General features: G+C 41.2%; 1 protein-coding gene across 4 annotated transcripts in view; it reads right to left on the bottom strand.

Moving 5' to 3' along the window:
* The window catches only part of DAGLA (diacylglycerol lipase alpha), a 139,829-nt gene that overhangs the window by 25,003 nt on the left and 93,920 nt on the right, over positions 1-20,906 (bottom strand). For all 4 annotated transcript variants that reach the window (XR_006414268.1, XM_044425676.1, XM_044425677.1 and 1 more), the window contains 8 exons: positions 19,186-19,273; positions 16,372-16,506; positions 14,693-14,770; positions 13,165-13,289; positions 5,949-6,105; positions 4,583-4,666; positions 4,363-4,440; positions 1,323-1,403 (listed from right to left, as the gene is read on the bottom strand). Coding sequence is in view for 3 of the 4 variants with exons in the window: in XM_044425676.1 (XP_044281611.1) it covers positions 1,323-1,403; positions 4,363-4,440; positions 4,583-4,666; positions 5,949-6,105; positions 13,165-13,289; positions 14,693-14,770; positions 16,372-16,506; positions 19,186-19,273 (826 nt within the window). In the remaining variant the exon portion in view is untranslated. The remainder of the gene's footprint in view (positions 1-1,322; positions 1,404-4,362; positions 4,441-4,582; positions 4,667-5,948; positions 6,106-13,164; positions 13,290-14,692; positions 14,771-16,371; positions 16,507-19,185; positions 19,274-20,906) is intronic.

Genomic DNA, 20,906 nt, shown 5'->3' with positions numbered 1-20,906 from the left:
TGGAAGAACAGCATTACTAATTCTGACCACAGACTGACATACCCCCAACAAATTCTGCATTGGTGGAGTAGGGACAGGAAAATTTGCCTCATTCCAGCCTATTTTACATAAACATTTTTACGCATATTTTCTTTTTGTCCCATTTTTGCATTAATCTCCAGTTTAATTTCTGTTTAAAAAATTCAAAACACATTTTAAGGGCCAAATACTGTTGGTGGCACCCTTGTTAGACAGAATCCTATTGCTAGCATGGCAGAAGGAGGAGAATTATAATTGCTCCATTTTTTTCTTCCAGACAGGCCTCTCCTGTCTCCCCTTCCTTTCTACAGGAATGATCTCCTTTTAAACCCTGGAAGGTGCTTCTGCAGTCTCAGGAAGCAGCCAGCTCAGTTCTTTCTGCAGCAGCTGCAAGGGGGCAAGGGTGAAGAATGGATTCTGATGTCTCCCTTCAAGGTTGCAACAGCAACCACGGCCTCAAAGGAGGACTCCAAAGGATTCTATGGTTCCCAGAATGCTCTCCTGGGACTGCAGGATGGCTTTCTCCCTCTGTATTTAAATACATGTTTTAATCTACATATTTTTAAAATGTGCATTTTCAGTTCAAAGAATAGTGAAATGCAATTTATGTTCTATTATTGAGAAGTGTTTAGAGAAACATGAAATATGGTGAAAAGTTACATTATAATTCACATAGTTACCTAAAATAGGGCTAGATAACCTGGGCCCCTCCATGTTGCTGACAGACAGCAGGAGAAAAGAGCAATTTGTGTCAGAATCTCTGCAGTGTGTCCCCACATATGTGGCCAGCACCCCTGAGACAGTAGCACATGTAACCCCAAGGCCAGAAAGGCTGTGCACTTCTAGCCTAAAAGGTACAAACCCATCATCCCCAGCCAGCATGACCAACAGCCAAGAATTACGGGGGCTGTGATTCCAAACATCTGGTCAGCACTGATTGGCCACCCCTAACCTGAAGAATAGAGAAATTCTGTCAGTATGTGTATGAGCATATGAAAAACTAGTTTCTAATTCATTATAAGGTTTAAATAAGCCATCAATGTGGACATGACTTTTCAGCTGAATTTTGTTTCTGTTTCAAGCATCCTTGGAAAAGGTACTTTCTTAATATTTTTCCCAGCATTACATCTTCTAACTGGATTTAAGAACAATGGGTTAATCATCTGGTGACTAACAGCAACTTCAATTGCTAGAGGTCTCAACTGCTGAATGTGGTTTGACAAATCCAACATAAACTTCAATAGTTCACAGGGTAACATGGGTGGAATATGAGCCTATCAACTGACTATACAGTAAAGACTCACCAAATCACGCCCAAAGGCCTGAGAGAGCACCATCTCCTGCTCCAGTTTCTTTTTGATGTACTCAGCAGACAGCACCATCCCCTAAAAGAAAGCATCAAAAAGGGAAAATGTGAGTATTAGCAGAGCTGAGCAGCCAGCAGCACCATATGGAGTGTATATATTAAATCAAGTGGCCAAGGTTAATTCTCCAGTGAAGATGGGGAGAGTGATCCTAGATGGACTGGACATGAGAGTGAAGTGGAAGATTGCCCATCACTCCCAGTACCTTTAATGGACATTGTAACTAGGACTATCACCACTTCTGGGAATGTCTCTCCTACTGAAACCAATGGGGAAGGAATTTGCTCTGACAGCTTCAGGCCAGCATAGCTAGAGGCCCTAATCTGGAAGTATCTTCGGGAAATACAGGGGCTTTGGATATGGGGAATCAAAAATGGCTCCTGCATTGCCCCAGGGAGAGCTCTACACATGTAGAACTTTCCATGGACATAACAAGGGCTGCATTCACAGATGCCCCACCTTTGCTGTCTACCATTTCTATCTATCTCTATACCTCTATCCCATCCTAATCCTTCTACAAGGAACCATCTAAGCAGGTTAGGAGTGGCCTATAGCATTACAATGTTTAAAATTACACTGGAGAGTTAATTTGATTTCTACAGGACCTCCTGTCATGCACAATGCCTAGAATCAGGGGGCAGACACTTAACCAAGGACCTTTTAACCAATAATGGCAGTAACTAGAAGGAATGACAATGTTTTGAATGACGATCCTCTGAAATATGAATTAACTGACTTAACTGGAAGCTTCCAGTGGAGCAGATGTAAGATTTATTCAGTATATAGATCACTGTTATATCCTGTACAAACATTTCAATGGTGACAGGGGTGCTTTCCACAGATTAAGGGGAAAGGATGGAGATGACTAAAACCTGACTATGGACTATGAACAGAGTTCCTCATGTAATCAGTTATCAGGATACAGGAATGTACTGGCTGACAAAATGATGTCAAGTTTCAGTGATGAAAAAAGTTAAAATTCATATGACTGCGTGGAGCAGATGTCGTATAGAATGGTGGCTTATAATTGTACATAATTCTTTCAAACATATCTATTGACTTTAAAGCAGGACTGGACAAATCTGCACAACTACATTGCAAACAAAAACTACTTTGCTTTTATTAGAATCTTGAATCTTCTAGAATCACAGAATTCTGAGCCCTAAGTGTGTTTTTAGAACTAGACCTAAAAGGCCTTTCATATAAAAATCCATTTTGAGCCTCCTCTCTCCGCAATCTTTCTCATTTCACCATTACAATTTAAAGCAGAGGGAGAATTTTTTTTCTTTTGCTATTGTTAAAACAATTGGGATCCATCAACTCCGTAAGAGTTCTATAAGCAGAACCTGATCAACTTTCTGTCCACCCCTGTTCTAAGGTATTGGTCTCCAGCTGGTATATTAGGACACAAAACTGAACTGTAGACCAAACTAAGGAGGGATTCCACAACCACAACCGCTATTTTCTTTTACCAGTTAAAAATGAGAGAAGGGCAAACACAGGATAAAGTGGAAAGATGGTGAATGATAAGGAGGAGAGAGAGAGAGAAGGACTGACTTTTGTATTAAAACATTAATTTTATGTAGGAAGTTTATTTTAATTTTACTTAGAAAATTTAGAAACTTCTTTATATATATGGAAGATTCATGTCTTCTTTTCCAACTCCAACCATTACCAGAAGGGTTAATGTTAATTCCCAGTCCCTTATACTAACAGTACCCTTTATATAGCCTAATACAAATTGTAAATAGCTATAAATAATCTCATACTGGATTTTATTATTACATTATATCCTGCCTTTTTACATATTGCAAGAAACCCAAAGTGGCTTACATAACCTTCACAACAACCATGTGAGGTAGGTTAAGGCTGAGAAGCAGTTTCTTGCTCAAAGTCACCCAAGTGAACTTCATGGCTGATGTAGAACTACATCCCAGGTTTTCTGAGTTGTAGTCCAACACTATACCACACTGGCTCATACAAATATGATCTGTTTTTTCTCTCTCAGATCTCTAATACTCATCATTAGGTATAATTTAATAGGAGCCATTTACCATTTAAAAACAAATTTGGTTTCCTTATGGTTAACTGAACTGATAATTTTACCAGAAGACAATGTACATTGCTGTACACACACATTATCTTAGGTTGTCTGGCACTGTGCTTCATCATGAACATATATTCCAGAACAGCAACTTGTAGAAACACTGGCTTTTTCAATTCAGTTGTGCATTAGACAGTCAGAGGAATTGTGCTCAATACATCAGTGCCTTGTGAGGTTATCACAAAGATGTTTCATTGGAGATCATGACCAAGTTCATCTGCATTATTGTATTCCTGACCACTTTGCATGGGTGTGAACATTAGACAGTGAAGAAAGCTGAAGGGAAGAAAATTGATGCATTCAAAGCATGGTGCTGGAGGAAAGCTTTGTGAATAGCTTTCTCAACAGAATAGCCCAACAGAAAGGTGAACAATGTTCCTAGATCAAATCAAGCTAGAACTTTTCCTGGAGGCAAAAATAATGAAACTGATGCTGCTAAACTTCAGGCACATCACAAGAAAGCAAGGCTCGCTGGAGGAGTGTCTAAGGCAGAAGTATAGGAAAACTACCCATGAGATGGATTGATTCTATAAAGGAAGTCACAGCCTTGAGTTTACAAGAGGAGAGCAGGGCTGTGAAGGACAGAACATTCCAGAGGGCATTCATCCATAGTGCTGCCTTAAGTGGGAGACAACTTCACTGCACACAACAAAAATTTTAAATTGTTTTTCAAATTACTGGTTCATTTATTCAACTAACAACTTAATCAACAGCAGCTTCAAGAACTTTTTTGACTTTCTCAGTAACAAAAAATTGTCATTGTATTGTGCTTTTCATGCACAAATCATATATTTTAAATTGTTCACTTTTTAAGAAGAGTTGAGAGGGTGGAAATTGCCAGTGAACTAACTAAAATTAGAAGAAAGTCATGAGTACCTTGTGCCCAAGCCAGGTTCCGTGATGACCTTCCACTGGGAGGCGCTCAGCATCCCCAGTGAGATCAGTCAGAGCATCCTAGAGGGAAGAGAGGGAGCCCCAGTCAGATATGTCGCTGAGGCACCCTTACAAATCTTAATGTTGCATGCATACATTTTCAGACTCCTAGTAACAACACATGAAATAGCACATACTGTGAATGAACATAGTTTAATATTACCTTTGGAGACAAAGTTCCTCGGATACTGATAACTACTTTCTTCTTTTCATGATCTACAGCCACATAGAAGGGCGTTTCATAAACCTGAAAGAAATGTGGTATTACATTAAAATATTCTGTCTTAACTAATGGAATGCCTTTCTGACTCCTAACATGGGAATAAAACTGACAGATGAGCCCTGATAGGGTAGTAACACCCTTAAACTAAATGTGCTCCTTCAGTGCACATGCAAGGACTAATGTGGAGAGCCAGGGTGGTGTAGTGGTTAAGAGCATGGGACTGGGACTCAGACGATCTGATTCTAGTCCTCGCTCAGCCATGGAGCCAACTGGGTGACTTTGGGCCAGTCACAGACTCTCAGTCCAACCTACCTCACAGGGTTGTTGTTGTGGGGATAAGATGGAGAAGAAGAACGATTTAAGCTGCCTTCAGCCCTTTGTAGGAAAAAGGCAGGATATAAATTGGAAAATAAAAAAAAATAAATAAATAAAAACTTTTAAAAGGTCCTATTAGACCTATCACCATAGTGTATCATTCCCGAACCTGATACCCTCCACCTATGTTAAAGTATCCTGGCCAGGGGATTTTGGGAGGGTAGTCCAAGATATCTGAAGAGCACCAGACTGGGGAAGGCTGCTGTAGCCCTCATCTCTCAAGGCGGAGAAACTGACATCCCCCTAACTCATGTTCTATGCTGTAATTTATACTGAAGTACTCCTGCTTACTAGTTCTTCTAGGACATAGACACAAAACACCTTGTTTAAAACACCTCCAATTTTCAACTTCCTACCAGTTAGTTCTTTTTTCTACAAATACACCCTTGGGGAATAAAAATACTCCAGAATCTCCACAGGAATATTGGTATGGCATACTTTTATATTCCAAACAACGGGCCCTGAACAAAGGTATAAAAGAAGTTCGGTATAAATCATCTTGGTCTCTTTTTAAAGTTAGGATTCTTAGCTAAAAGCTCCAGCAAACAGAACTAACATCTACCAAGGGAAGGCTTAGTAGATTGCTATGATTTTTTAAGATTTGCCAAACAATTATTATGCAACAAAAAGGTCAATAGGCCAAGCATTGTTATACAGATTATCTTGCTTTGTTAGCCTTAGACATTAACTGTTCTTTCAGTGACCTGAAAGCCATTTTTATGTTGACCAATCCTTCAAGGGGAAAAATTTCAACCCAAACAAAGTTTTTTCATATGTAGCATTCTTCTTGCCTGAGGCACTTTCATCTGGTGTCAAAAATGGCCCCAAATGAGACTAATGCTATTTTTTTGTTAATACAAGATGTTAACACATGGTTCTCACATGCCTCACAAATGTTCTCCAGCACCAAGATCCCTCACATTGTCCTTACCGCATCATGACAGGAAGTATACACAATGTCCACAGAAGTCATGTTTTCATCAAGAAAGTGGCGACGAATGGCAATAGCATTGCAGCCACAGCAGTTATCTTCCTCAATAGTGACACCAGGTGCATAGCGGGGCCGTGTGGGGCAGAGACAGCAGCATCTTTAAAGACAATGTATAGGTAAATTTCAGGTAGAAAAAAATAGCAAAGCAAGCACACTGAAAAGAGGCAAATTGCTTACCTTTAGCCATCATTCTTCAAGTGGTCATCTGTGGATTCACACATATGGGTTCTGCACCCATAAGCAGTCTGTTGTCAGGAAGATTCTATAGCTGAGAGAGTTTTAGCAGGAACGCCTCCCTCACCCTTAGTGTCAGCATATTAGAGTGGTTCCCACCTATTACAGCAGTTCACACAAGACTGACACTACAGCCTCAGAATAGTGGAAGGATCTAGCAGACTGACCTCAACATTGGCTGAAACTGATCTCTGTGTAATAAACATATTTGTATACGACACCAAAGAAGAGAGGATGGGTACGCTATGTGTAGGCACAGATGACCACATGAAGAACAACAGTTACAGGTAAGCAACCTGCCTTTCTTCTTCATGGTCTCCATGCATCACACATACAGGCAATGAGCAAGTTTACCTTCCTATATAGTAGGTACATGTCATTACTGAAGTATTAAAGGGAGGACTGCTCTCCCAAAGGCACAATCTGCTCTGGCACATACATTGAGCCTTTAGTGCTTTACTAAGGTCAATGGGGTAGCACAGGTGGCTGCTCTACAAAGGCAGAATGTACAGCAGTGAAATTGGTCATCACTCAAGAAGAGTGAACCTTCAGCAGCCCTGAGATTTGTAGACTGGCAAGTTCAAAAGCCAAGGAGATAAGCTGCACCACCCAGGATGCTAGTCTTTGAGAAGAGACAGGTTGTCCTTTGTTTCTGCTGCCACCATAACTAAAAAGATTTTGCAAATGGCAAAATGATTCAGTCCTGGAATGGTAGAATGGCAGTGTTCAATGAAAATCCAGAGTATGCAGTGCCAACTCCATCAGATTTGAGGGGGAAGCAAAGAAAGCTAGTAAGACAATGTCCTGCCTGATATGAAAATTTGATATAACCTTGGGGAGGAAAGAAGAGTCTGGATACAGCACCACTTTGTGTCTATGGAAGACCATTTATAGAGTATCCACATTGAAGGCACATATCTTCCTGAACTGATGGGTTGAAAGCAATCTTCAATGGCAGCAGGTGTAGATCAATTGTTGCCATGGGTTTGAACAGTTTCTTTATAATGGCTTATGGAATTATACAGAGACTCCACTTAGATTTTAAAGAACTAGTTGGTGGAGTGATATTCTTGAACTCCTAGAGAAAATGTTGAGACAAGGAATGGGGAAAAATCCAATGAACCCTGGATTAGTACATGGAAGGCTGAAATTGCTGCCATGTAGACAAAGATGAACAATGTCTTCATCCCCCATTCCAACAAAGAGTGGAGAAAGAGAATACAAATGCATCGTGCATTAATACAAATGAAAGCTCTCTCACAATGCAAAGTAGGAGAAAGATTTCTATTTTGCTACATAGGATTTTCTGGTTGAGGGCTTCAAAACTGCATCTAGTTATCAAGCACAGTCCTTCAGGAAAGTGGTATGCCCTTCATTTAGGGAAAGATCCTTTAGGCTGGGAGACACAGAGTGCGTACATCCAGGTACAACACTTTCACCTGATCTTGAGAAATTTTGGTCTTGGTGGTTGCTGAAGGAAGGTTCAATTCAACAACTGGAATAGGTGGATGAAACATGACTGTCTGGTGTTATGATGATACAGTATTTGCCATCCTGATGAACTTTTGCTAGCATTATTTTGATCAGAGGAAAAGAGGGAAATAGATAAAACAACATTCCTGTCCAATTCAGTAAGAAAGCTTCTCCCATAGAGCCTCTGTCCTCTCCTGTCCAAGAACAGAAGCTGGGACATACTACAATTTCCCTGTGGCAAAAAGGTTGACTGCAGGAATCCCCCATATGAAGAGCTTTCTCGGTGCATGGTGTCCAACTGCCACTTGTAGGTCTCTAAGCTCATATAGCTGAGAGTGTTGGCCAAAGCACTGCTGGTACAGGCAGCTTGGATTGAAATAAGGGTGATAACTCTGCTAACACATCAATTCCAGATCCTGAGAGCTAGATGGGCTAAATGAATAGACTGGGTGCCTTCCTGTTTGTTGATATAGAAGACCACAGTGGTATTTTCTTTGGCAATCTGTACATGGTGATAAGAAAGGAATGTTTGAAAAGCCATGAGAGCATTTCACAAGCATTTCCAGGTGATTTGTATGCCCACCCCAGTGGGCACACCATAACAACAGTAAGGCACCCTTAGTTAATGCTGGCTCAAAGAATGTGAATGGCGTCCCCTTGGCAAGATTGTAGTAATATGTCCATTAACTGAGAATTGTTCAAATGGATTCAGGATCTGGAGGTAAGCTTCTTGAGGATCATCCATGGGGTAAACATGGATGAACCACAGCTGGAGAGGACTGGCCAGTGGCAGTACTGCAACTGTTGCCATCAAGAGACTGAGGACCTGCTGGATCTGGAAGGAAGTGACAACAGAATGGCTGCAGTCTGTTGGCCATCTTGATTAGAACTGATACTCTGGTTTTTGGAAATTGAAGTCAAGGCGAGCCCCAACAAAGGAAAGAATAGACTTTTCTGAGATGCAAACTTCCAACTTATCTAAGTGCAGAAAGTATTGATGGAATAAAGTAAACCTCTTTCAGAAATTGCCACAATCACCCAATCACCCAGGTAGGGGTAAACCTGGACTCCGTGTAGGCGCAAATGGGTACAGGCTACCTCTATACACTTAGTCAAGACTGTTGGGGCTGTGGACAGTCCAATTGGTGAAATAGAAAAAAAAAATGAAAGGCCTCAGTTTGGAAATGTAAGACATATCTGTATGAATTCTCTATGGAAATGTGAAAATAAGCATCTTTCAAATCAGCACCTCTCTCACTCCAGCTACAGATGGCCTTTTGGGCTGCTGTTGCTGATGTGGAAATAGGTTGCCGGTTTTGTAACTGGAGCTCAGCAAGCATTTGTAGACTTCTTCTCAGCTTGGATGTCTTTGGAAAATTGGGCTGAACAAAAGAGGAAGCCTATAAATGCCTGGACTGGCAGTATCTTTCAGGGTTTGTCTCATCTCTAGTTCCAGGATAAGGTTAAAAATTGGCTATGGAAAGAGGAAGGAATCACAAGAATTGCAAAGGAACAAACTTCCCAACACACCTCAATGGCAGTTGTAGGAATGGGAGAGAACCCCTCTAATACACCAAACCCAAGGGAGGGGAAGGGGTTCCTGCCAAAACTCTCTTAGCCATAGAATCATCCCAACAACAGGCTCCATGCAGGTGCAGAGCCCAGTAAGAAGAACATATAGCTTTCTGGAATGTCAAAATGAGTAAGGCGATATGTACTAATGTCTTTTATAAAACATATTTTTCCTGCTGCTGACGGCTTTCCTTCCTTCTACTTTTACATTCCCAATCCTCTAATTGACCCTTTTCCGAACTGTGCCCTTTCAGATGTACTTTCATTCCTATCAGACCCAGTCACCAATTCCAATGTCAAGGATGAGAGTGGTAGGCAAAAAGATCTGGAAAAGGCACCCAGACTGAGGAAGGCTGCTCTAAAAGATGGCTTGGCAGATTCTACCAGCAATGTGCTGTGGGCTCATGGGCTTCCTCCTACTTTCTTCAGTATATAGATTTCCATCTTACATTGTATACCTAGTTTGCTACATGCTAGTCAGTAATTGCCTCCTAACTATGATTTCAAATCCTAGCTTGAAGTGGGACTATAAGCCATGGCTGAGAGGCAAAGCTGGTTAGCATGAACCATAGTTTTCCCAGTTGAGACTGCATGAGAAACTATGCCTCATTTGCTGGAGAACAGTTGTGGACGAGTAATACTGATTTCATGTCCTGCTTTTGGGCCTCATACAGACATCTGTTTGGCCACTGTCAAAACAGAATGTGGGACTAGACAGGCCTTTGGTTTGATCCAGCAGGACTCCTTGTATATTTTAATTTGTGACTGTATCTCCCAGTAATTTTCTTTTCCTTAAAAACAGGCACCCATGTTTTTTGACCTCTACAACTAATATTTGCTTCTGGTAAAGGGAAAGAATAAATTCAGAGGAGAAAGATTAAATTCCTTCACTCATTAACCCAAATTTCCTGGTTTCTCTTAAGCAAAGAAAATATGTTGGCATATCTGATCACAGATGTTCTATGTCACATTTAATTTAGCCCAAAGGAATAACAGTATAAACACAAAACAGAGTCAAAGAACTACTAATGATCAGCTATTGGGCAACATAAAAATTAATTAATTAATTAATTAATTAAAGCGTGTCAGTATCTGTTTTTTACTGTCTCTGTCCCTGAATTCCACAAGCCAGCAATGGTTCATTCATATTGCCCCACTTTAGCATACTTTTTAGTAGGGGAGAACTTTTGTATATTAGCCACAAGCAGTTCATCTGTATTCCTTCTATAAAGAAAACAGTATTGTGGGTCAGAATTTCATTGTGGGACAGTAAGTGCTCTGTTACATGCAGCCTTTGAAAATAATTTGCTGCACAAAATCTGTCTTCACGGAAAGTGACAATAATAAGCCAGGGTGGGTTGTTTGTTTTGCAAAGCACCCACAATATGCCTGAAAGACTCGTCATGGCTACTTCAATCCATTCCTCCTCCACAATCCTCCAGGAGGTATTCAGGGAACACAATGAGGATGTGAGGTGAGCTCACTGCAGCTGTCAGAGAGTCCCTATATGCAATGCCCTTGCAGCATCCACATGGGGCAGTGGTGCCAGGCAAATTGCTAGCTCTCACCTCCTTCCTGAGAGGTTTACTCCTGGGCAAGAGGCAGAGGAGCCCAATCTGATTGGCAGCAATTTCACCTCAAGGACTGGGCACCCTCACCTCCTGCATGAAAACAGACTCTCTGACAGGTAGGTGGTAGGAACTGGTAATCTGCTTGGTTGCAGTACCTAACACTAACACTACCTTGTTCTTAGAGTAGATCTCTTAGGTAGGATGTGGGAGAAGGCATGGTGCCCAGTCCACTTTGCACCACTGTTCTGAGTATGGGGTAGTGGTACAAACTAGATCACTGACTCCAGCCTCTAGAGTAGACCACTCCAACCATCAGCAAGATGTCTGCCACTCTAAGCTGAGGGTCCCGCTGCTCTTTTGTCAAGAAGGAGCAGTTCCTAACCATCCTTGCTGGTGACTGGAGAGGTTTGCTTTCACGCCCATAGCAAGGATGGCTGCTCTGTACTGCTGCAGGCAAAAGAAAGCTTCTGACAGCAGCAGTACAGACACTTTGGAAGCTGTTGGCAATGGTGCTCACCTACCAGCTGCTGTCAAGAACAGCAAACATTTTTGCTGCTCCTGATAAATGACTCACTGGCTCGTGGGGTTTACCCATGGTGCACTGAGTTATCCAGGCTTGGATGACACAACAACCTATCATGTGTGACCACAACCCAAGAGAAACCAATAGGCACTGCAGTTCCTGTTCACCCAACACAACAACATACCTACAATAACAAACAAGGACTAACTGCCATCAAAACCAGGTCAACAGGTTATTGTGTCATGTGAACCCAAATGGGGGTGGATTGTTCTGTTGTCCAAAGACCACACAGATGGCTGGAAGTGACTGACCCTAATACGGGTTCAGGGAATTGGCTAGTGAGCCCCACAGTAAGAGTGGCAAAAAACACTTGCTGCTCTTGCCACAGGGCCACCAGATGAGCACCAGTGCCAGCTGCCCCCGAAGAGTCCATACAGCTTCCCTTCCTCTCCACCACAACCTTTTTAACCTTTTTTAATTAACAAAAATACATGTAGGTCTTCTAGGTTTTTTTACTTTGTTTTTAATTTCTAATTGGGTTTGAGTACTTCAGTCAGAGGCATGGTATATTTGTGCCTTATCCTCTTCCTTTCATGAACTAATTCAAGCTCACACTCTTCAAATGCAAATAAGGGGTGGACTAATCTAAACAGCAGATAGTGTAAAAATTATTGTTTACCTTCTTCTCATGCTTATCCGAGACAAAGATGCTATTTATTTAATGTTCTCAACATCTTCAAAGTTCAGCCTCAAAAGAAGGTTTTCACTAGAAGCACTATTCCAGTGATACTGAATAAAATACTGCTGTTCTCTGGCTCACCTGTTCTTTGTCCTATATAAAATGATAGATCTGTTATGTTGTCTTTCTTTAAAAAAAAATAAATGCCAGGAGTTTAGAAATTTGCTCTTTGGACTTGTGGGATAACAACAAATGAGTAAATAAAGAGAAAGATAACATGTGGGAAAAGAAAAGAGAGCAAGATTCTGTTCAGCAGGGCACTCTGCTGCGGGTAGGGGGAGGGGGCAGATGTTGGCAGGACTTTGCTAGAGCCAAAACCAAGTGAATCATCTCTTTTCTTTGCTCCACTCCTTTTTTTCACTCCTCTCCAGAGAAGCTGCAAATGGATCTTGCCAAAGGTTTGAACTGCTCATGTGCCGAGGGTTTTCTAACTTAGGCCAATGACAAGAGAATGCCCAGTCCTTCAATACAGTCAACTGAATATGATAATTTTTCTTTTCTTTTTTATATTCTATTAGCTACTTAAAAATAGAATGTATCTATTTGTAACTGTCTGAAGAATTTGCACTTTCTCTGTGAATGGTGAACCCCCAGGTACAATAAAGTGTTCCAACCCCCATCTGGAAACTACAGGAACACCATTATCCAAACTTACCAGAGAGTAAACCCCACTAAAATCAATTGGAATTGCTCCTGAGTAAACATGAATAGGATTGTCTGGTAAGGCACTCAATGACTTATTAAAAAATAATGAGTGCAAGTGATGGATGAAAATAGAATTTTGGAAATTAACTGCAAGTATAGATAGAATAGAATTACTCCTTAATCATGTCAGAGGTGAAATACACTCAAACTATTTAAACAAGGCCAACATTTTATATGGGGCTGTAATGACTATGGTATTACGAGAAGGTAAAATTGGTTAAGCGAAGACAGAGAAGGGCAGGCTCAAGATGTGCTAAAGAAAAGGAGTGGCAATAAATGAGAAATACATGACTGAACATATACAGCCTGGAAAGTATGACAGCCTGAATCAACACTTACGAGCAGGATCTTGCCAGGCGACAGAGTCCACAGGTAGGTTTTCTCATCAGGTACATGGGCCAGCCATAAGCAGCCAATGCAAAGAGCATATAATAGCAAACTTCTTTGTATCGTAGCATCTCTTGCTGGAGAATAACAGAAATTTAAGAAACTTGATGGCCTCATTAAAGATATCCCCACAGGCCAAACCATTTTTGATTAAGCCTCGAAAACCTGCCCAGCCTTTCTTCCTACTATGTTTCTCTAGCTGAGGATAATCATCTGCAGCCATTTCACATGTAATGCTAAATCAAAGAACATGCCACAGGGAAAACCATGCCTCAGCACCTCCTCTGGCATGGCTGCCATGAAGACCAGAGGCTTTCACTACTGATTTTAATCTATGTGGAGTTTCATGATTTAGACAGATTGGAGGAACTCTGTTTAGTTTAAACTAACATTTACTTGTAAGCCAAGAACCTGGTTTACTTGAACATACCATATGCTTAACTAATTCAAGTTGCACCAAATTTAGACATACTCGATAAATGGAAGTGAAAGCTTCTGACAACCTTGGTGGCCATACCAGGAAAGGAAGGGGAGGTATTTCATTGCTATTTAAGAACTTTTCCTAAACCAAAGTACAAAAAGCATTCATACTTTCTCTTCCAAGTATATTATTTTCTTACAGTACAAAGAATTGCTCCCTTGGTTAATGAAAGGAAGATGACATATATGGGCAGGAGAGTTATGAAAAGTCTTGCTTACATGCTACGTCAAGAGAATTCCTATATTTCCATTACTCCAAAATGATAGTGAGGGTAAGCTGTTACAATGAATTGGTATTTCAAAGGGGTGATTTCAGTGACTGATCAGCTGCTCATTTCTAAAGCTAGAGCAGAACCATCCAAGTTCTCCCTTTGCTTCTGTAAACAGGCCAAATGGAGTGATCTTGCACAAGTTTGCAGCTCCAGTGTTAAAACACTCAAATGCAGTTATATGCAGAACTGAGCCTATGATTAGTAATTAGTAATCTTAGTGACCTGAAGACAAAAGAGAAAGACAGGACTGCATGTGCATAGGCCTAGACATAGCCTTTCAAAGCCATTTTCTGACAGAAACATGGTACAGTGCTATGGTGGTTGCATATAGCTTTCTCTCTGCCCCCAGTCCATCTTTAAAGGGGTGCATCTTTGAAGCCCTGTATTGTTTTATTACAGAGGAAAATGATACAATTATGAGGTCAGTTGGACAGGTACCTGGAAGAGTTTTGAAGGCAGAAATGGGTAGAGCAGTGGTAGGTTAATAAAAGGCAGAGCCAGGATATTGTTGATGTTTACTACACAACTTTTCAAACAACATCTGCTGCTAGCCTCAGGTAAGGGCAAACTGAATGCTTGTTCTTATCATCTAATAATTCCCTTCTTTTCTGAATTTTAACGTAAATATTTGTATTAAAGGAAATACGAGACAAAAAATTCCTTGGATTCGTTGATCTAGTGTACATTCTACTATTGTGTGAAATTTGTATTATGGTCTGATGACTTACTGAGTTTTTCAGATCCAAATATTTGGTGTTCCTGGTTACAGGCATCCCTGATAAGAAGGCTAGAATATCATTATTTGCCTGTAAATCACAAACACATTAGAATTAGACAATGTCACTAAAACATTCTGCTTTTAAATAAAGAAAAGCCCCTTTGCCCTGAATTAGTGTAACTTGGTTTTTTCTCAATATAGTGAACCAAAGCTTCATAGACTGGGTTTGCATACAGCATGACAAATCACTGCGAGTGACAAGCTATGATGTGTAGTTGTAGCGTGCTAATCTGGACCATTTTCTGCAAGGTGTCTAAGTTTGTGAGCACAAACTATCCTGAGAACCCAAGCTTTGTCTTGTTGTTTGAATCGAGGTGACTAACCCCATTGTGGATTCCGGGAAGCAGCTCCGGAGCCTCTTGGAGTGTGGTGCAAAGAAACTCTTATTGCTTTTGCCAAGCTTGCCGGCCACCCAGACCAAGAAACATCCTAAAGCAACCCATCTTGGTGCCCCCTTGCCACAATTATAATCCCCTTTTAGGCTTGCTGCTGCTCCCTGCACTCCATTGTTTTTCCTAGAAATCATTTTTCACTATCTGCAAGATGACAGCCAGTGATGGCCCCTTTAATGTGCTAAAGAGGCGCATTGGAAGAGCTGTCACTGGATTGCTAGCTATTTAACTGGACCTGGACCTGATAAGGTGGAAAAATATATCATCCTTTCTTACAAGAACATGGAGCTTTGACAGCTTGTATATATATAAATATACACATATGTCCTTGTGAATAAACCTTGATGAACTCTGTCAAAATTCTATGCTTTCATTAAAGGAGACCGCTTGCACTATTCCACTTCCTGAGCACCTAGTGTCTTGGAAAAGCGTGGAAAAAATGAAGGACACTGGGAAGAGTCAGGTCCAGCAATAAAAAGTTGAGAATTTCACTGTAATGGAATCTACTGGGCATCCTCTTTCATATACAAACATCATTCACAGCTTTGCTTTTATTGACAGCTCACCTTTTGACAAACATCAAGGAAAAGCAAAGATAAACCTCTTAGCAGCTTTTCTGTATCAGTGTCCATGGTGAGTACCTCCTATATTTTGACAGCAGGTACTCTCAGTAAATTGCTTAGGTAAGGCTGTCCATTTCAGACAGGTACATATTGGAACAACTCTGACTACAAAAATACATAAATATTTAAACACATTGATGGCAAGTATAGCACTTTAAAAAAAGAGAGATTCCTCCCCGCCCCCAAAATGGTGGGGAGGGGGAAGATGATTGCAGTGAGCAAAAATGGACTCCCAACTACAGTGGGGAGAAGAAACAAGGCAGTTTTAGCCTGGGATAACAGCTGGTGGGGAGGGAAGTTGAACCTGATTGTCTGTTGGGCACAAAGTGGTTGTTCACACAACAAACAACCCACTATAGCTTATTTCCAGGATGGGTTAGTATGACATACAAACTTGTCCAAAGTCTTTTCATTTATTTTTTAAAAATTCTGTTTAATTTTAGATTTTTCACTAAAGCCTGAAAACAAAATACAAGTTTTTTACATTTATTATGGCATAGAGTTCTGTGGATTAGAATCCATTTCATCAGATTAACATACAACAATCAGAGTAACATATTAGTAACTGCTGCATTTTAACAATGAAAAATGCAGATAGCACCCCACATACTCACTTCATCCAGTACTGCACTGCGTTTTGCCCTCTGCCGTTGGCGCAGAAGTACCAGGCCAGCTATGATGTCAGATGGGACTATGTCAAGGTCTCGGAAAAACTCAGCAAAGAGATATGCAATTTCAGAGTAAGCATCCTGAAAAATCCAAAGGCAGAAAGATGAATTTGTGACAGGTGAAGATAAAGAGCTGAAATTTGTCATTAGGTTGGTTCTGAAAAGTTTGTTCTCATCTCTTTAGATGTGTTTCTAAAATACCCACTTTGTAATCAGGAACCAATTCTGACCTTTTTAACTTTCCAATAGGTTGTCCGTGTCTGAAATCATCTAGAAACACTTTGTCAAACTTATTTATTACATGTACTCTGCTTTTCCTTCAATGAGCTCACAATGACATACATAAGAGTTTGACATACATAAGACATACATAAGACAAGAGAATGACATACATAAGACATACATAAGACATACATGAGCTCACAATGACATACATCCTCACAACAACTCTGTGAGTTAGGCTAGGCTAAGACATAGTGACTTGTTCAAGGACACTTTGGCTAAACAGATATTTGAATTCAGGTCTCTGATGTCCCATCTAAAACTGTATCCACTGCACTGCACTTGCCAAAGACCCACATAGGCCCAAAACCACTATCACCCTGATGTCCCTGAGGAGCTCACAGGCAGAACACAAAGGAGACAGACATTCCCTGTACTTTGTCCCCAGGATTTCAACATCAAATGGAAATGGTTCAAGCAGCTCCATACTTCCATGCTTACTGTAGGTAAAACTAGAGGTGCAGTCATGTTTTCTTTGGCAAATGCTGTAAGTATGAACAGATCTACATAATCAAATATATTGGCAGATTTCAACAACATAACACACAGTTGTGATTTTTCACCTTTTTTGGTCTGTTGTGTTGTCTAATCCCCCATCATGGTATGTCAAGATGTTGCATTTGGTTTTGAGAAACCACAAAGAGAAGCAACATACTTTTCTGTATTTCTTGGTACCACGATCATCTGAACCAGAAAATACAACTCATCATGGTACTGAGGCCGAAACCACAGAGCAGTTAACCAGAGTGTGCCACTGACATCTGCTACTTATCACAACTGTCAGATGTTTCTTCATTCTCCTGCCCTAAACATCTTTTGTGGCAGAAGTGGACAATCAGCTGGTCAAGCAGTGGGAGAAGAGCAGCATTGCCAAGTTGATTACCCTGCCATCACTCCCACACAAATGGGAATGGCAACAATTTCCTGGATGGTGGTGCCTGGTCTGGAGCTGTATACCACAACCCATCCCATAGAGCATCCCCTTTTGTGTGAACCAGAGTGTGCCACTGACAGGGTGAGAGGCAGCTGGGCAGTGGAAGCACCTGTCTGAGGCCTGTACACTGCAGCACCTCCCTCTGTGCTGCTCCCATCTTCTGGCGTCATGGCTGCTGGCTTAGGAACACCTCTTTGTAAGCGACAGCAAGAAATGGGGGCGAAGGACACCAGTGCCACCTCACTTCTGCCCATGAGAGAGGGATGGCATGGGGGAATTTTCTGAGGCATACAGCACCCAATTGGCCACTGCTGCCAATCAGCTGCCTCTTGCTCTGCTGCCTACATGAGAGGTAGCATAGGGTGATGCAGTGCAGTGCACAGCTCTCAACCAGATACCACTGCCCAGCTGCTTCTTACCCTGCTGCCCATGCAAAACAGGCAGCACAAGGGGTTGCTGTAGCACGGCCAACACCCAGCTGCTTCTTGCCTTGCTGCTCATGTGTGGGAGAACCTTCACTCAGGCACTTATGGAGGGGACACAACTCCTTTCTGCTGCCCTGTCCTGCCCAGCTGATTCCTGCCCTCCTCTCTGCTGCCACCTTTTTGCTGCAGTGGTCCCCTTTGGAGAAGGAGTGGAGGTTCCCTAACCCAGCAACTTGTCCCCTCTGCTGTGCTTCAGGACATTAGCCCTGTTTGTACAGCAGAGTAAGCTTGACAGCTGCTGTGAGCCAAACACTGCTCACAATCATGGCTGTCAAAGCAAGGAGACTCATTCCTCTCCACAGTGCCTCTTGGGATACCACCTGAATGACCAAGATGGAAGAAAATGGTGGACAGGAAGCAAGTTACCATGATGAGTTTGACTGCCTTTCAGGCATCTGTGGAAACTGCACGTAGCAGAAACCACACATGATTGCTTGTCATGACATGTAAACCTGACCCATGTATAAAATACCAGTGTTGACGGGCAGCAGTAGTGATGAAAAGACAACTTACAAAGAAACAGGACATTGATTTTTCCTTTGGTGTCTCTTATTCTCAGAAGTTTCTCTTCCTCTCTTAACTATGTTTAAGAGATAGGGAACACTGCATTGGATCTTTGAGGTTGCTTTTTTAAAAACAGAGCATGATCAGCTTGCACCCCAGGTGCAGCACCAACAAGTGGCTGATCCCAATGGAGGGTTGATAGTGCCATGTTCTGTTCTATTCCATCAGGCAGTGAGTTACCTGGGAGAAAGCATGACTGGACATGAGGAACCATTCCAGATCTCATAAACAGGAAAGCAAGAGATCCATGGGTGCACCGCATCACATAAGGACTGACTGAACACATTCTAGGTATCAGTGCTGAGAAATATTACCTGAAATAGATTTCCATTGACCTTGGCAATTCTCATAGTGAAATGGTCTCAGAAGACCTTAATAAATATTTATTTATTATTTTGCTCTGCCACTACAATAGCCCACTCTTGGGATCACTGAGTGGAATATTACTGGTTCTACATAATACTCCTCTTTGATGAAAGGATAATTGCTACTTACTGACTGAGAATCTTTTGTTCGTGTGCAGCAAAGGAAAACCTTGAGCCGTCGGGTCCAGCTGCTAGCCTGCCCCTCCTCCAAACGGTGCCTTGAATAAGAAGAAGAAGTTTACAAATGGATAACCAGGTGCACACCATCAGACTGTCCAGATGATGTAACCCTCCAGTTTTGCTTCTGAATGTAACAATTGATTTCAATGAGTTTTCTTAGATCATGGAAAATGAGGCATTTAATTGTGAGAGCAAAAGGAAGCAATACTTCCTCTTGAGTATTTGTGTCATTCCAGTATATGACGGTGCCACCTACAAGTTATGTAGCAAAAATGCAGGAAAAGCAAAAACTTTTGTGTTGTGCTTGGATCTCAAATCCATGAAGAAACAGAAAGCAGCTACAACAGATTGATAGTCTCTTGTAGAAAAGCTCCTACAGTAATCACCAAAGAAACTGGCTATATAAAGATATAATACTATGACTAGCTTCTGAATTTCATCTACCCTAAGATCCTTATCTGAAAGGGTAAGAAGTAAGACTAAGACCCAATGCCATATAAACAAATAGACAGTTCTGGAAAGATGGTGTAATATAAACATTTAGCAACACCAGAGCATGAATGTATATAGTAATCACTGGTGATATCACCGAAGTTCAGAACAAAAGGATTTATAATAGCCAACTCAGATGTCCTCCCAGTATATTATGAACTAAACACACAACTCCAGTGAATTTAGGATCAGTTCATAATGTCCTTCCCATGAATCCTGACCACTGATACCACTAACATACACACCTGCCAGACTGGGCAGTGTTTATTATGAATTATTAAATTATTATTATTATTATTAAATTATTTTTCTTTACTGTTGCTGACTTTAATATTTATATGCTGATTTCAATGTTTGATAATAACACAGAAATCTCAGCATATATACAGTGTTTTGTAAAAAAAAAAAAAAAAAAGTGCCAGAACTCACGTCGCCGCCAGCAGTAAGCACTCAGCGCGTGACCACACACACCAATCCCAAGCCGAGCAGTGTTCCAAGCCGGGCGGCACGGACACAAAAGCCGCCCGCAGGCACTATGTTAATGATGTTTGCTGCTGACCTGCTACATTGATAGGCGATTCAAAATCACTTCATAAAATCCATTGGAAAAAAGGGTGCCGGAACGCTGTTCCGGTGTGTTCTATGACAAAAAAGGCCCTGTATCTGAGCAATACCTGACATGCCAGATTATGCCTAAGAGTGTCCAGACCTTGAAGGTGAAATTTTTTCCAGCTTATGTTATTTCTAGCCTGCTTGCCACAATGGCAGCAGACTCCCTGCTTATACAGATAAATTTGTCTTGGAAGTGGGAAGCAGCAACAAGTATATTAACACTCTAAGCTTTCATGGAGAATTCTCACACGTGCACACACAGAACCCTTGCATAATTGTCAAGAAAGCTTTACAATTATGAGACGCTTGAATGAAAAGCTACTTATGAGACTGAGAGTACTAAACAAAAAGAAGATTACTGCAGCTAATCTGCTATGTTTAACACTACCTGGGCTCTCACTTGTTTTCAAGGTTTCTCTCACACACTCTTTTCAAGTGGATGCACTTTACAGTTTCAAATGTCATGAACTTTCTTACCATAAGGATGTTAGAAAAGTATGTACACATCAAGGCTGAGTGTGAAAACGTAACATCAGAACACATAAAAGTAAATACATCCTAACTAGC

This window comes from Varanus komodoensis, unplaced genomic scaffold (genome assembly GCF_004798865.1).
Source record: "Varanus komodoensis strain SLA01 unplaced genomic scaffold, ASM479886v1 scaffold16, whole genome shotgun sequence".
NCBI classification, from domain to species: Eukaryota; Metazoa; Chordata; class Lepidosauria; order Squamata; family Varanidae; genus Varanus; species Varanus komodoensis.
Note: the sequence above shows the minus strand (reverse complement) of the source record. Positions and strands in the feature narration are given on the sequence as shown.